The sequence below is a fragment of the Apiospora aurea genome (assembly GCF_038362705.1).
Source record: "Apiospora aurea strain CBS 24483 chromosome Unknown utg000003l_segment0_segment0, whole genome shotgun sequence".
NCBI classification, from domain to species: domain Eukaryota; kingdom Fungi; phylum Ascomycota; class Sordariomycetes; order Amphisphaeriales; family Apiosporaceae; genus Apiospora; species Apiospora aurea.
In genome coordinates, this window is record NW_027117390.1 from 2,463,885 (window position 1) to 2,476,931 (window position 13,047).

At 55.4% G+C, this 13,047-nt stretch overlaps 5 protein-coding genes across 5 annotated transcripts; 2 read left to right on the top strand and 3 right to left on the bottom strand.

Annotated features, from left to right (window-relative positions):
* Positions 1 to 2,688: 2,688 nt before the first annotated feature.
* PG986_004632 (uncharacterized protein) lies at positions 2,689 to 4,628 on the top strand (the record flags this gene model as incomplete). The annotated part of the gene is made up of 5 exons (XM_066840854.1): positions 2,689 to 2,815; positions 2,880 to 3,068; positions 3,130 to 3,360; positions 3,429 to 3,648; positions 3,716 to 4,628. 5 exons carry the CDS (start codon positions 2,689 to 2,691, stop codon positions 4,626 to 4,628), a joined length of 1,680 nt encoding a protein of 559 aa, XP_066703481.1.
* A 212-nt stretch (positions 4,629 to 4,840) lies between these two features.
* On the bottom strand, positions 4,841 to 5,879 carry PG986_004633 (FAD binding domain-containing protein; the record flags this gene model as incomplete). The annotated part of the gene is made up of 2 exons (XM_066840855.1): positions 4,841 to 5,596; positions 5,652 to 5,879. The coding sequence occupies 2 exons, from the start codon at positions 5,877 to 5,879 to the stop codon at positions 4,841 to 4,843; spliced, it is 984 nt and encodes a 327-aa protein (XP_066703482.1).
* Positions 5,880 to 6,684: 805 nt separating this feature from the next.
* On the top strand, positions 6,685 to 6,945 carry PG986_004634 (uncharacterized protein; the record flags this gene model as incomplete). Its single annotated transcript, XM_066840856.1, has 1 exon — positions 6,685 to 6,945. One exon carries the CDS (start codon positions 6,685 to 6,687, stop codon positions 6,943 to 6,945), a length of 261 nt encoding a protein of 86 aa, XP_066703483.1.
* A 741-nt stretch (positions 6,946 to 7,686) lies between these two features.
* On the bottom strand, positions 7,687 to 8,436 carry PG986_004635 (uncharacterized protein; the record flags this gene model as incomplete). Its single annotated transcript, XM_066840857.1, has 1 exon — positions 7,687 to 8,436. The coding sequence occupies one exon, from the start codon at positions 8,434 to 8,436 to the stop codon at positions 7,687 to 7,689; it is 750 nt and encodes a 249-aa protein (XP_066703484.1).
* Positions 8,437 to 10,954: 2,518 nt separating this feature from the next.
* PG986_004636 (uncharacterized protein) lies at positions 10,955 to 12,756 on the bottom strand (the record flags this gene model as incomplete). Its single annotated transcript, XM_066840858.1, has 3 exons — positions 10,955 to 11,799; positions 11,861 to 12,658; positions 12,747 to 12,756. The coding sequence occupies 3 exons, from the start codon at positions 12,754 to 12,756 to the stop codon at positions 10,955 to 10,957; spliced, it is 1,653 nt and encodes a 550-aa protein (XP_066703485.1).
* Between the last annotated feature and the right edge of the window lie 291 nt (positions 12,757 to 13,047).

A 13,047-nucleotide genomic window follows, 5' to 3' on the forward strand; every position in this document is an offset into this window, starting at 1 on the left:
TGTTTTGAGTCCCGACTGCCTTGTTCGGCAGCGGGCAGTCGGGTACAATAAGCTTATGTACTTACCTTACCTGTTTCTCAACCAAGGAGAAGGGGTCAAAGCGGCCTGCTCTAAATGACACTCAACATGAACACCCCCCAGCAAGCTCGTTCATCCGGCCGAGGAGATCATGCACAGCGTCGGCCGCCGTTCCGACTCTTGACAGGTTCCACACTAAATTGGTTCTTTTCCATGGGCTCCTACATATCACATGTACACATGAGGATGCCGATGCATCAATATTCCTGCAATGGACCTTACGTATCTATATGTATAGCCCCGGAGGATCGCCGAACACTACGCTATCGGGGCCAACCACAGACCAGGCCCTCGCAGCTGCAGATGAGGAGTGCACTGCAACTGTCTGTTTGATGGAAACAGTCCGAAGTCGCACCCGAGTACGGCGCAGCTGCGAGGGGCGTAATGGTCTTCAGGTGGTGAGGTTGATTGCCGCCCTCCCTACTCTTCCGAGCAAGCCTCGGCACTAACCCAGCGCGGGAAGAGGTGCAGGGCCAGAAGTCGGCCCTCACTTTAGGGTTTCGGGATCCAGGAATAGGTGGTGGAGGGAAGGGACTGTCGATACCTGCATGTTGGCCAATGTCAATGTCGTGACCAGACAAGTCTTGGGTCTCGAGAAAGTTTATGCATGTGCGCGGGAGGCAACTGCCGATCCAGAGACGCCAGTCCTTTTCTGACATGAGTCTCTACACCAGTTCGGAAACGGGTGGGCAGATCTTATCTCACATTTGATGAGGCGACCCAGTCTCAGGCCCCGCCCCGCCTGTTCATTCTACTACTAGGCTGCCAGACGGCCCAGGCCTGCTTGCAAGAGAGAGACGCAAATCGAGGCACGTGGCTAGGTCGTAATGAGCGAGGGGCCTGTCTGTCCAACCCCCGTTTCGGCCCTGGCACCTTGTTGAAACGGCACCCTTCTGCAAGCATCATCCTCATGCGCGTCCGGCATCTTTCGTCTCTTGCAACGCTCGCTCGCCGAATTGAGGATGGATGTTCAGTGGGGGGTCGGTGAGCGTCTTTGGTGGGTTCCTTCCTTAAACCCGCTTTCCATTCCGCGTCCCGAATTGATAACACTGTCGGGGAATATCCTCCTGCGACAACTCTGCAGCATTGTAATGTTTGCTGCATCATGCATCGAGCATTGACGGATTGTATATCCCTTCTTCCTTTCATTTCCTTTTATTTATTTCGCACTCTCTTCTTCGCTCGGCCAGGCCATGGATCCGGTCGTCTGCGACGGCTTGAGCAATCTTTTGCAGGAGTTCATCGTTGAGCCACCTTTTCCGGAGCCGAGTAGCTCTTAGCCCTACGTTGAGTCTATCGATCGTGTCTAATACCTAGACACCAACCAAAGGGATATGCACCACTGCATCATGCACGATGCATCACTATCCCCCGCAGCGTACTTTTCGATTTGCACGTCCTAGTTTCGACCGTCCACGGCGGTTTTCTGGTTGCCTAGCAGTACTTTTTAGGCCAGAACAGGCTTGGAACGTATGTGATAATGTAGGGAAGCGTCTCTCAACTCCATTTCGGTGCACGGCAACTTGTTTCAAACACATCGTGGCCTCGGAGCTCCAGTCATTTCGCGTCTGAGCTGCAGGCTTGATAGGCTGTAACCCTCCGCGCTTATCTGCAATAGGGAAGATTGCCGAAGCAGCTTGGACCGCTCGACCAGACTCGGGAGTCCTTCCACCATCTGCCGACTCCACCATCCAGCATTCTCTCCATGGCAGTTTGGTGGTAGTCTTCCAATAGCGTCTCAGTAGCGCAACCAAGCACTGTCCACAGTTGTCCCCCCATCGCGGTTTATCTCGGGCTATGTGTATGATTATATTGCCCGAGAAGCAACGAAAATCCCCCGCGGATGTAGCCGGCTTCCACGGTTGTACGGTCACGTCACACTGATCAAGTTCCAGCGTAGCATCGATCTGCGCTGCATTATTCACCTTCACACTCCTTCTGCTTGTGCGCCGTCGTCATCGTCGACAGTCTCGTCACACACACAAACACACATACGCACACATCTTCTTACACCGCTCACCTTGGCAGACGCCACTCTGTCTGTCTGTGTGTTCAGTGTCTATCGGACACATTGGGACCCCGCATCATGCACCGCATGAAGGCCTGCCACTTCCAAAGAAAGCCCTTGCCACTTTGCACTCGACGACGACAACGCCATAACTCCGCGGACGTCTGCCATAGGCAACCGTTGGAGCACGGGCGCCTCCCGCGGCAGCCCTGTGTAATGTCGGCCGTATCTGTGCCTGGCTTAGTGCAGATCCATCTGCAATATTCTTTTTTGGTGGTCCCGGTGGCCGAGTGGGGTGTCTGACAGTCTGAACAGGGTCTGGACGGGATCAAAGCGGCATCAAATCTGCCTGCCATGCTGCAAGGCCATCGCATGGCCGCCCACGAGAATCATCCCTCAGGCCATATTCCATGTCTATATTACCATCCGGATCGCGTGGCACGAGGGACTCGGGAGGTTTGTTGCTTATCTGATCTAATCATTTCTTATTTTCTTTCTTTTTTTGTATATATTGCGACGAGCGGCTGGCCCCCCCCCCTCAGCCTTCCTAGCCGGCTTAGCGAACCAGAAGGACGAGAACCCTTTTACAGCAACCGTTGGCCATGACTGGTCAGCTACCACAAGGAGCAGATGGTCCGGCAGCCTTGTCCTTGATATTTGCTTCCTTCAGCTTGAGTTGTTCGATCATCTTGATATGGCTTGCCTGGTCCCTTAACGCCCGATTTTCATGTAAGTGTACCATGTCCCTTGAGCCAAAGCCCTTTCGAAAGCCCACTTATTTACCGTGGCATAGACATTGCTTGTGTCGCGATCTGTACACTCGTGAGCACCACTGCTTCCATCATCCAGCAGATACACGTCATCGGCTGGTACCGAGATGCCGCGGTGGAGGAGTTCGAGGCCAAGCTGGCAAACCCCGGTAGCCCGGACCATGTCATCGCCAATGGCTCGACCGGCATGAATTTGGTGCTCTTTTACATACGTATGTCTCCTCTCTCGTGCGCTTAGCCTTTCCAGGACTTCAAGCTTACGATATCCTTAAGAGTTCTACTGTTACAATGTCGAGTCCATGTTCGTTCTCTTCTGGGCGGCCGAATTGGGCCAGTCGGTTTATGGGTTAACGCAGAAGTATCACCTGGCTACCAAGCTGCGGGACTTCAACTACGCGGCCAAGGTGATCGCCGTCCTTTTGCCGCTGATATTCGTGGCGTGTCTACGAGCTCCGGCAGTTCAAGCCAACAAAACTGCTTTCACCGTCCTCGCCAGTCTACCTTGTAAGTGACGATGCCGCCCCCGCCAACACACGTAACATACCAGCCCATACTAAGACCTAATGGCCTAGTGTGGCTCAGCATAGGATTCGGGACCATCATCATGATTGCCATCTTGGGCCGGTATATCTACACTCAGCGCATGCTTTGTCGATTTGACCCCGGACGGACGGCTTCTACCTCGACGACGCCGAGCCGCGGCGGGCGGAGAATCTTCTCGCGGCTATGGTGCACCTACGTCTACGACCGCTGGGTCGCGACGCGCTTTTTCGTTGCCTTTGTCAGGCTCGCGTGAGTACTTTTAATCCTTGACGTTTGATAGGATAGCCCCCATACTGACTAACCATCTCGCACTTAGCCTTTTCCAGGTGACCGTTACCGTCTTCCAGCAATTCGCCCCCACCGGCCCCAAAAGCATTGGCAACGCCGTGGCGGCTCCGGGCGACGCCCCCGACATGAGCGTCGAGCGCGCCAGGATGGCCATGTACTTCTTCATCCCCGGCAACACGCCCGGCGTCGCGCTCATGATCATCTTTGGTACCACGGCGACGTTCCGCCACCACATGTACAAGACGTTCGTGCCCCAGCGGTTCCAGAAGTCGCCGCTGCCGCTGTACGACAACAATCCTGGCAGGACGTCGTACCCGCTGGAGAGGGCCGCTACTAACTCGTCGGCGATGAAGCCGATCCCGCGCAACAACGCGGCGACGCCGGTGCCTGCCTGTCCCAAGAGGGCGCTCATGAAGCAGGTCTCCTTCCGGTCGGATTCCGCCATGTCGTCGTTGAGCTCGCCCACGTCTTTGAACTCCCCGACGTCTCTGGACTCGCCAACGCCACTGTTACGTCGCTCCGACAGCGTCAAATCCTGCATGCGGCAGAGCGCGCCGACGCCACCCCTGCGCGCAAAGTCGGTATCCTTCCGATCGGACCTGGTTATGCCATGTTCGCCCACGCAGTCGCTGACGCCGCTGGTCCGATCGCAATCCGCCCGGATCCCGAGTCAGACGCCGCCACAGACGAGGTTCCGGTCGAACACGGCCATGTCCTCGTACAACCGACCGACGCCCACGCCGAGACCAGACCGCATGAAGACGCTGCCCGAGCGCCCGCCGCCGTCGTCGCACTCGCGGTCGAACCCGCTCGAGGGCCTTACTATGGGGCCCGGTGTCGAGACGGAGTGGCATGAGGATAGTGCGGCGTTTATCATCAAGCGGATCGAGGCGAGGCATGGGGTCCGGATCAGTCCCGGGTCTCGGGATGGGTTGATATGACACGGATGCATGCATCCAGAAACGAAGAAGTGAGTGGAGTGGAATCGGAGCTCCAGAGGAACGTGGAGGATGCCCGATTGAGATGAAGGAGCGATTTTGAAATTCTTGCGCTTGACGGTCATGTCTTTTGATGGATTTTGACCTCCAAAGCGAACGGCCGAATGTTGCTGTTATTATACCCCAGATACCCCTGACGTAGATACCCCTTGATTTCATTGAATAAGAACTATACCCCATCTTTCAAAGCATTTCGTTCCTCTCCCTATATAGGGGCATAACTGACCAACTTGTACACTTGGGGGGATTTCTTCCAGGGAGCTGTCTTCTTTCCATCTAGCAGCAATGTAACCATCAGGCCGCACCAGAACGGCTCCGGTCTCTTCCACTCCAAAGGCCAATTCGAACTCTCGTTCCTCAACCTCCATAATATCCTGACCCACATGCACGCACTCGAGACTTTTTAGTTCTCCCAGCAGTTCGAGTAAACCCCTATCCCCGGACAGCAACATCCACCCACCGCAGCAGAGGTCCAAGCTCGAAATCCCCTCCCCGTTCCCTTGGAGCCAGATGTGCGGTGCCCTAGCCCCCGGCTGCCCCTTCCACTCCGCCGGCGTCTTCGCCAAGCCCAGTCCGCTCTCCTCCCCCTCCATATCCATAGCCGCGGCCCCCGAGCCCGCGTAAATCTGCCCCAACTCCGTCGCCACGTCCCCCAACACCTCGACGTCCTCCTCCTTCCCGTCCTTCCGCCAGTCCGAGTCCGCGACGTACTCCCGGTAGTCCTCCCGCGCAAAGATCTGGTCGTGCCGCACCCGCGCCACGGCCCGGCGCTCGGCCTCGTACGTCCCCAGCAGCGCCCGGTCCGCGCGCCCCGCGAGCACCGCGCCCAGCTTCCACGCGAGGTTGTGCGCGTCCGCGACGCCCGTGTTGGGGCCGTAGCCGCCGCGGTTGGGCGGGAGGGCTTGCGATCGCTCGGGCGCGGAGGAGGGGCTCGAGCTTGTCTTGGGCGATGCCGAGCGCTTCGACGGGCGTGGCCGAGCTGAAGTCGGGAGGCGTTCCGCTTTGGTCGCCTTCTCTCGGTCCGCTGTCGGTGGGCTTGCTGGTCCAGTGAGGCTCGCTCTCCCACTCGCCGTTCAAGGTCCTGGCCTTGACCCGGCGCGGCTTGCCGCCCGCACTGCTGGGGACGGCTTTCAGCTCCGCCTCCAGACCGTCCACGGTCCGGAACAGCTCCATTGTGCGGTGCGTCCAGCCCATGGCGCGGGGGGTGTGGGGAACTGCCGGGGTGCCGCTCTATGGGGATGCACGGGACGCCGCGCTGGGCGAGGAACAGGGCGCGGGATAGGCCGACGATGCTGCCGCCCAGTATAATGACGGATGTTTGCAATGATGATTCTGCCATGGTGGTAATGCTCAGGGGGAAGGGGGATGGGATAAAGCGGCAATAGTACACACGGTTTGGAACTGGTATATGACGAGGAACTCATGATATGTCTTGTGCTGGTTTATAAACATGCAACGCCGGACTTGTGCATTGCCATCGGCCTTCGGGTGTTCTGTAGCTGATGCCAGGGTGGGCCCCCCTACCGAGACTGGAGCCGAACCCAAGGGCCTAGAGCTGGGGTTCGGGCTTTGGGGCTTGAGCCATTTTAGCCCGGGGGCACTACAATTAACAAGCGGCTGATGTTGGACGGTGTAAGATAATAGTTTATTGATCTGTTGATTCCATATCGACGTCATTTGTTGAGTCAATGCACTAGCAAGTTGAAGAGGATGGTTGTGACATACTAGGGGACGAAGACGGACAATGGCCCCTGGCCAGTTTGTAGCTATCATATATAAGAAGATTTCGTCTTCATTCAATGTACACATTGACAGAAATAAATCTTTATTAGACTGCATCCGTCCTTCTACTTTGCAAACGGCACCTTACGTCCCAGCCGAAGGCGCTTCCCACATCTCCAGAGGAATAGGGGGTTGGCACCAAATCCAAGCATACAATCCCCCCAACAGCGAACAGCCCCATCTGAGACCCAGGACCTCAAACATCTTGGGTCACGCGATGGGCGAGGCGGCGCCCATGATACTCCGAAACACCGCACTTGCCGCCACGGCCGCCGCCGAGTACGCCTCGAAGCAGCCCACCAGGTACAGCGGCAAGGTTTGGAAGATGTCCGACATGGCAAAGGTGAACGGCAGGAGGCTGGTGAGCGGTACGGCCCAGTGCACCTGCCTTTCCGCCGCCCAGCCGAACACGAAAAAGGCGATGGGCGAAACCAGCGCGAACTTGATACTCAGGGGTAATCGTATCTCGGGTTCCTAGCACCCGTTGTTCTTCTGGACGCGGCCGACCAAGTCGCGATCCGGCGCAACCATAACGACGACAAGGCTCAGAAAACCGTCTAGGCCCGGGGAAAGGTAAACCAGCCCGGCCTATCCCACGCTCCAGTCGTAGGTCTGGGTGAAGACTCGGCCGGTGGTCGTCAGGAGCAGGTAGTACGCTCCGTAGGCGAAGGCGGTATAAAGCGAAACGGCGAAGACGGGCCGGTTTGTACAGCAACGTGAGCGGGCGTAGCAAGCCAAGAGCGATAACAGCATAGACGTTGCTGCTCTGGGAACGACTCGCCCGAGCTCGTTGTAGATAGAGCACGTGCTCGACCTGTTGCGATAACCTGCCCTCGTCCAGACCCTCACGCCCTGGGACTTCTGCCGGTGATCACGCTGTTGGAGTTCAAGGAGATTTGTGTATTTATTAGCACCGTAGTGCCTTTCTCTTTTGTCCTTTCTTTCTTTCTTTTAGCTAGCACTTTATGAATCATCTGACGCTCTCTACCGTGCAACAACAGACAAGACGTATGACGAGTCGTCATTTTGAGAAAACTTGATTTTACAGCTAGCTTGGGTCAATCTGAGTTTCAGTGTAGAATTATTCTTTGCATACAACAGAAACGCCTATGTCGAGGCCGTCAAGATCAGAAGTCCCCGTGCCAGTTAGCCACCGGTTAGATTCGACCAATAATCTTTGTTTGCGTGAGTTCATGTCGTATCCCAGTCCAGATTTTCATTACACCGGGTTCAAGTCTGCTCCTCCCCCACCGCTTATGCGAGCTCCCCCCTCTCCCGCCTCCTCCTCCTCTGCCTCTGCTTCTGCCTCCGCGGCCTCCTCTAGAGCATCCTCATACTCATCGAGGTCCGCTTCATTGTGTAACACCCATCTATTATCGCTGCTTCTCCTAGTCCGTCGTTTGAGCTTACCTCCCATGTCGACATCCCAACCATAGGACAGCGCGGCCCTTTCCATATCGGCAATCTGCTTCCGTGTGTGATTACCGTTTCCCACCATCGCGATATATAGACCCGTGATGACCTCGGCATCATCCCACTCATCAGGCTCCTCGTTATCGGCCTGAGCATCGTTGGCCGCAGAAGTTTGCTCGTCGTCCTCGGGCTCCTGGTCAGCCTTATTGGTAAAGACACCAATGTGGATGATGACCTTCTCAAGCCACGGAATGTCCTTCAAGTTCGCGGCGAGTTTGTGCAGCTGAGCGGGGGTGTCTGGCGGCACCGGCCCTTCATCCAAGCGATAAAAATCCCTTGAGGAATCCATAAGCCTGGTCTTTATTGTCCTCACATTCGGGCACAGCGTGCGGATCGCCGCCAAGTTCTCCTTATCCAGGTCATGCATGTTCGTGAGGCTGCACTCACCCCAGAGACTGTGGTCGAAGGCCCTCAAGCCGATTTCAATGCATCGAATGAGGCGGGCTCGGCGCCCGATCCGCGCCAAAAAGATGATAACCGCAACCATCTTGCCCATGTCCAGGTTCCCGTGGCACTTATCGCCCAAGATGGAGGGCTTGTCCTCATCAGCAGAAGCTGGAAAACGGCCGGTACTGGTCCTTGTAACAGCATGCAGTCACCAGAACCCCTCGAGCACTGAATCCATGCTTTGCCGCCTAGGGCTTGAAGCGGCTGAAACCTGTTTTACTTACATCTATCTGTTGGTTTGGGTTTATTGTGACAGTCTTGACGTCGGTCTGGACCTAAATGCACAACAGATGACAAAAGTCGGTGATAAGGGCTTAACACAATGCATAACGTTATCAACCAGTGAAAGAGTAACACCATATTAATTGTCAGGCCCCCCAACTCATTCAAATGGAGCTATGTCGAGTTGAACAATTATCCTACAGCTCCTAAAAACACACCATGTGGTAAGAAGCAGCCACACGTAGGTCATATGTGGGAGGTTGTCCGTCTTGTTTAAACCATAGCAGGGGGGCTACCACGACTTGTACCTGTGAGCAAGCAGATTGGTAACGGTAATGGTTTCTTAATCATATCTGATACTAGAACTCGGTCGCATATAAGGTATATATGAGCCCCAGAGTCGTTGGTTGGGTGATGAGGTCGGTGGAACTGGGGATACGGTGCTATCAAGAGAAGGACAACTTCACTTAAAAAGGTGAAAAGGGTGGAAGTAAATTCCCTTGTTGTATGCGTGCTCCCAGCTGGGTTTCTATGGTTGCTGTTCATGGGGGTCTCTTAAGCCTGTGAACTGCGCCGATATGTCTGTACGTGTTCGAAGTCTGTGTGTCTGCTGGCTGTTCACGCGCCTTTGTGTTGGCTCAATGTGTGTGGAGGACAAGAAAAAATGTGATGTGTAAGATAGCCTTTCTCATAATTGTTGGACCAGTGGTAGGGTCTGTAGGAGTTAAAAGAGTGTGAGAGTACATCTTGTGCATAAACAAGCTAGGAGCATTACTCATTTGTTTCTAAGTACGTCAACAGACCTTACTGTCCAAGCTTTACCATTGACACGAAAAACGGTTGGTTCAACGATGGTAGTGACGAAAACGCGGAACTGAGTGAGCACAAGTTGCAAAGAAGCAGTGATCTCTGGTACCAGGCTCCATAAGTTGGCGTTGCTGGTATGCTGCCAGCAATTACAGGAGTTACTGAGCCATATTTTCATCCTACTAGAATAATGACCAAGACGTCAAATGGAAAGAGAACACCGCCTTCGAGTAGGCAAACGGTTTAAGACGACCGGTTGTCCACAATCAAGTGAGCTGTAACTGACAGCTGGTGAGCCAGCAGCAATCTCAAAGATTGCTGGGCCAGTGGTCATTTTCATAACACGCGCTTAACAAGATACTAAAGGGAAGGATAACGGCCGTCACATACGTAAACTTTGCAAATTAAAGGCATGTTCCTGAACTCAAATGTTGTAACTAGCCGCTGATATGGCGTCTGCAATCCCAAAGGTTGTTGAGACAGTGGTGAATGTCAGGACACACACTGAATAAGATACCAAAGGGAACGGGCACCATCTGTACACAAGCAAACTGTAGCAGAAGATTACTTATCACTGACCTCAAAACCCCAAGTTGGTTGTCGGTATCCCTATAGGTATCCCAAGGGTTAGTGGTTCAGGCATCAATCCCACATCGCCGAGTTAAGAAGGAGGGCGAACCGCCTTTAGATACCTAAACAAGCAGTACCAAGCAGTGACTTGTGTCCAAACTTGGAATCCCAAGTAAGTTGTCGCTATCTCAACAAGAAGCGATCCCAAGAGTTGTGGGCTCAGTGGCCAATCCCCCGTCTCCGAGTCAAGAGGAAGGAGCACCGCCATTAGACACCTAAGTAAGCAAGCTGTACCAAACAATCACTTGTCCCCAACCTTATAGGTCGCAATTGCTCGTCGATATCTCAACAAACAAGTGATCCCAAGAGTTGGTGGCTCAGTGGTCAATCCCACGTCGCCGAGTTAATATGCTAACAAGGCGGTCAGGAGTTCGAGCACGGCTGCGAGCACAACAGGACCGACAACGCAACACAGCACCACTTCCACTTGCTGACACCGAACTTGCAGTAGCTAACTCCTCCTTGCAACACACGTCACAGTGCTATGGCATCTCCACTGACCCTACAAAAGCACAAAAAAATTGCCCTCACACACATGGGAAGCAAGTAAGTACCAACCCCCTACCACACCACCAGCTCTGGGATCGCTCTATTTTTTTGAACTTTTTCCTTGCACCACAGTGATTACATCTACCTTCTCATAATAGACTTTCCATTCAACATATTGAGTAAAACATACCTTGCTTCTGCCTTATTATCTCTCTCCCCCGGTTTCAAGATTATGGTGCGGACTCGAGTTGGCATGCCTAACCTTCAATGGTACGCAAGCTAGAGCACATGCCATTCTACCACAGTATGGAAATTCAATAGCTCCTTCGTAAATGCCTCTTTGAATTATCCTCTTATGTCGTCCGCCGCTACTGTACTGGTTGATGCTATTCTATGACGCCCAGTATTCGGGTCCACTTTTAGCCCCTATCTATGAACAGTGACCATGTAAGCGCGCATACTGCTATGATGACAAGATAAAGCCACCACACCAGACCTATAACCCCTTCCTCCACTCCCACAGCAAATACCCAACCTCCAAGCGCGGGTCCCACAGCCCGAGCAAAGCTGGCCAACATGTTGCCCGCCCCGTGTATGGTGCCCAGGACAGACTTGTCAGGCGCCGACTCGGTCAGCAGGATGACGGTGCTGGGAATCGCCATCGTCCGCGCCATGATCTGGGCGCAGACCACCAGCCCGAGCAGCACGTAGCGCACCGCGCTGTCCCCGGCCACCAGGGAGAGGTACGGCGCCGCGGCGTACGTGGCCGGGAAGAGGACGAGCGCGATCCGGAAGACGCCGCGGGTGCCGATCCGGGCTTGGATCCGCGGGTAGATGAATAGCTGGAGCAGAATGCCGCAGACGCCGAAGCTGGATAGCCAGAGCCCGATGGATGCGGACCTCAGGCCGAGACCGCCGGTGAAGGTGAAGACGGTGGCTTCGGTGTTGTCGGCGGGCGGGCTGCTGAGGTAGACGGGGAATATGTGCATGAACGCCGAATTGTGCAAGGGCAAGAGCCCGAACGAAACAAGCGATGCCAGTACTTCTCGGGTCCATATCTGTCGGAATGGTCTTGGCTCTGGATTTTTGAGTGGTCCAGTCTCTGCGGTCGGTGGTTTCTCGCCATGGTCTCCTCCCGCTACCAAACCATCGCTGTCCTGGCTCCCGACCGTCGCGTACCCTCTGCCCCTCCTAGGGTAGATGTAGGCCCGGAACCACGTAAGCAGCGAACGGCCCGCCCGCAATCCGCAATCCTCGGTCGCCTCTTTTCCAGGCAGAGTTTCGCCGAGTCCGAAAACGGCAAGAAGCAGAGTCCCAGCCAGAACCATCGCGTTCATCAAGGCCGGCAGTGCGTAAGGGTACGCGAGAGTCCACCCAACCCCCCTCGGGATTCCCACCGAAGTCGAACGCGCCGCCGGGACCAAACAGCCAGGGCAGGTGCACGACCGGCTCGGCCAGCCAGCCGCCCAGGGCCAGACTGGCCACCATGCCCGAATTGAAGACGAGCGGGAGCAGCAGGAACGCCTTGGTCTGGAACCGGCGCTCCCGCACAATCTCGGCGGTGACGGTGCGCATGATCCCGACATTGCCGTTACCCAGCCCGGTCAAGACGCGCCAGAACAGCAGCGCGCCCAGCGAGCGCGAGAGCCCGAACCCGACGTTGGCCAGCACCGAGACGGCGAGCCCCGCCAGGATAGCGACGCGCCGCCCGTGCCGGTCCGAGAGCCAGCCCCAGGGCAGGCTCACGAAGAACTGGGCCAGCGGGAACGCGGAGACCAGGATGCCCGAGTAGGTGGATACGCGCGCCGCTTCTGCGTCGGGCTCCGGGGCCGATCCATGGTCATTCGCTGGCAGCAGCACCGAGCGCACTAGGTAGAAGATGTAAGGTAATAGAAAGACGTTGGATAAGGGTTCCGATAATCGGCAGAGTGCAAGAATGAACAATTGGTCCTTATTGGGTAGGTCTCTCCAGCGCACAGCTTTTGATGAGGGTGGTGGTACTGCTGCTGCTGCTGCCGTTTCAATTGTACCGTTGGCCACTTTTGTATGCAGACGTTGGTGCGCGTGCGAGGGCTCGCCCCCGCGTTGGCTGCTGCTACTTGCCGCGGGCGCTGCTGCTGGGCCTAACGGGTGATCAGTGACAATAGCTCAGTTTCAGGGTCTTGGCACGCGGCAATTGGAAATGGTTGGGCTTTTGGGCATACCACTTACCAATAATCATGATGCGTTAAAGTAGTGGTCGGTCCTACCTACAGCAGCCAGCTTCGGGGATGGGCTACTGGATATATGCCTTTCCATCCCCGGAACTGACGCGTCGCAATATGTCGTGCTCGACTCATTCCGATCGCCTTGTTTTCTCTGGGCATGACGTGCAAATGGGAGTTCTTCCACATGCGTGCTTTAATCTAAACATCCTCCCCTGCCCCTGACTCTCGCCTGGCTTGGCTCCGTGGGACGGGTAAGCTGCGTTAGGAAGACAACCCCGCTTCCCTTGACACCCCCGAAAGCTACC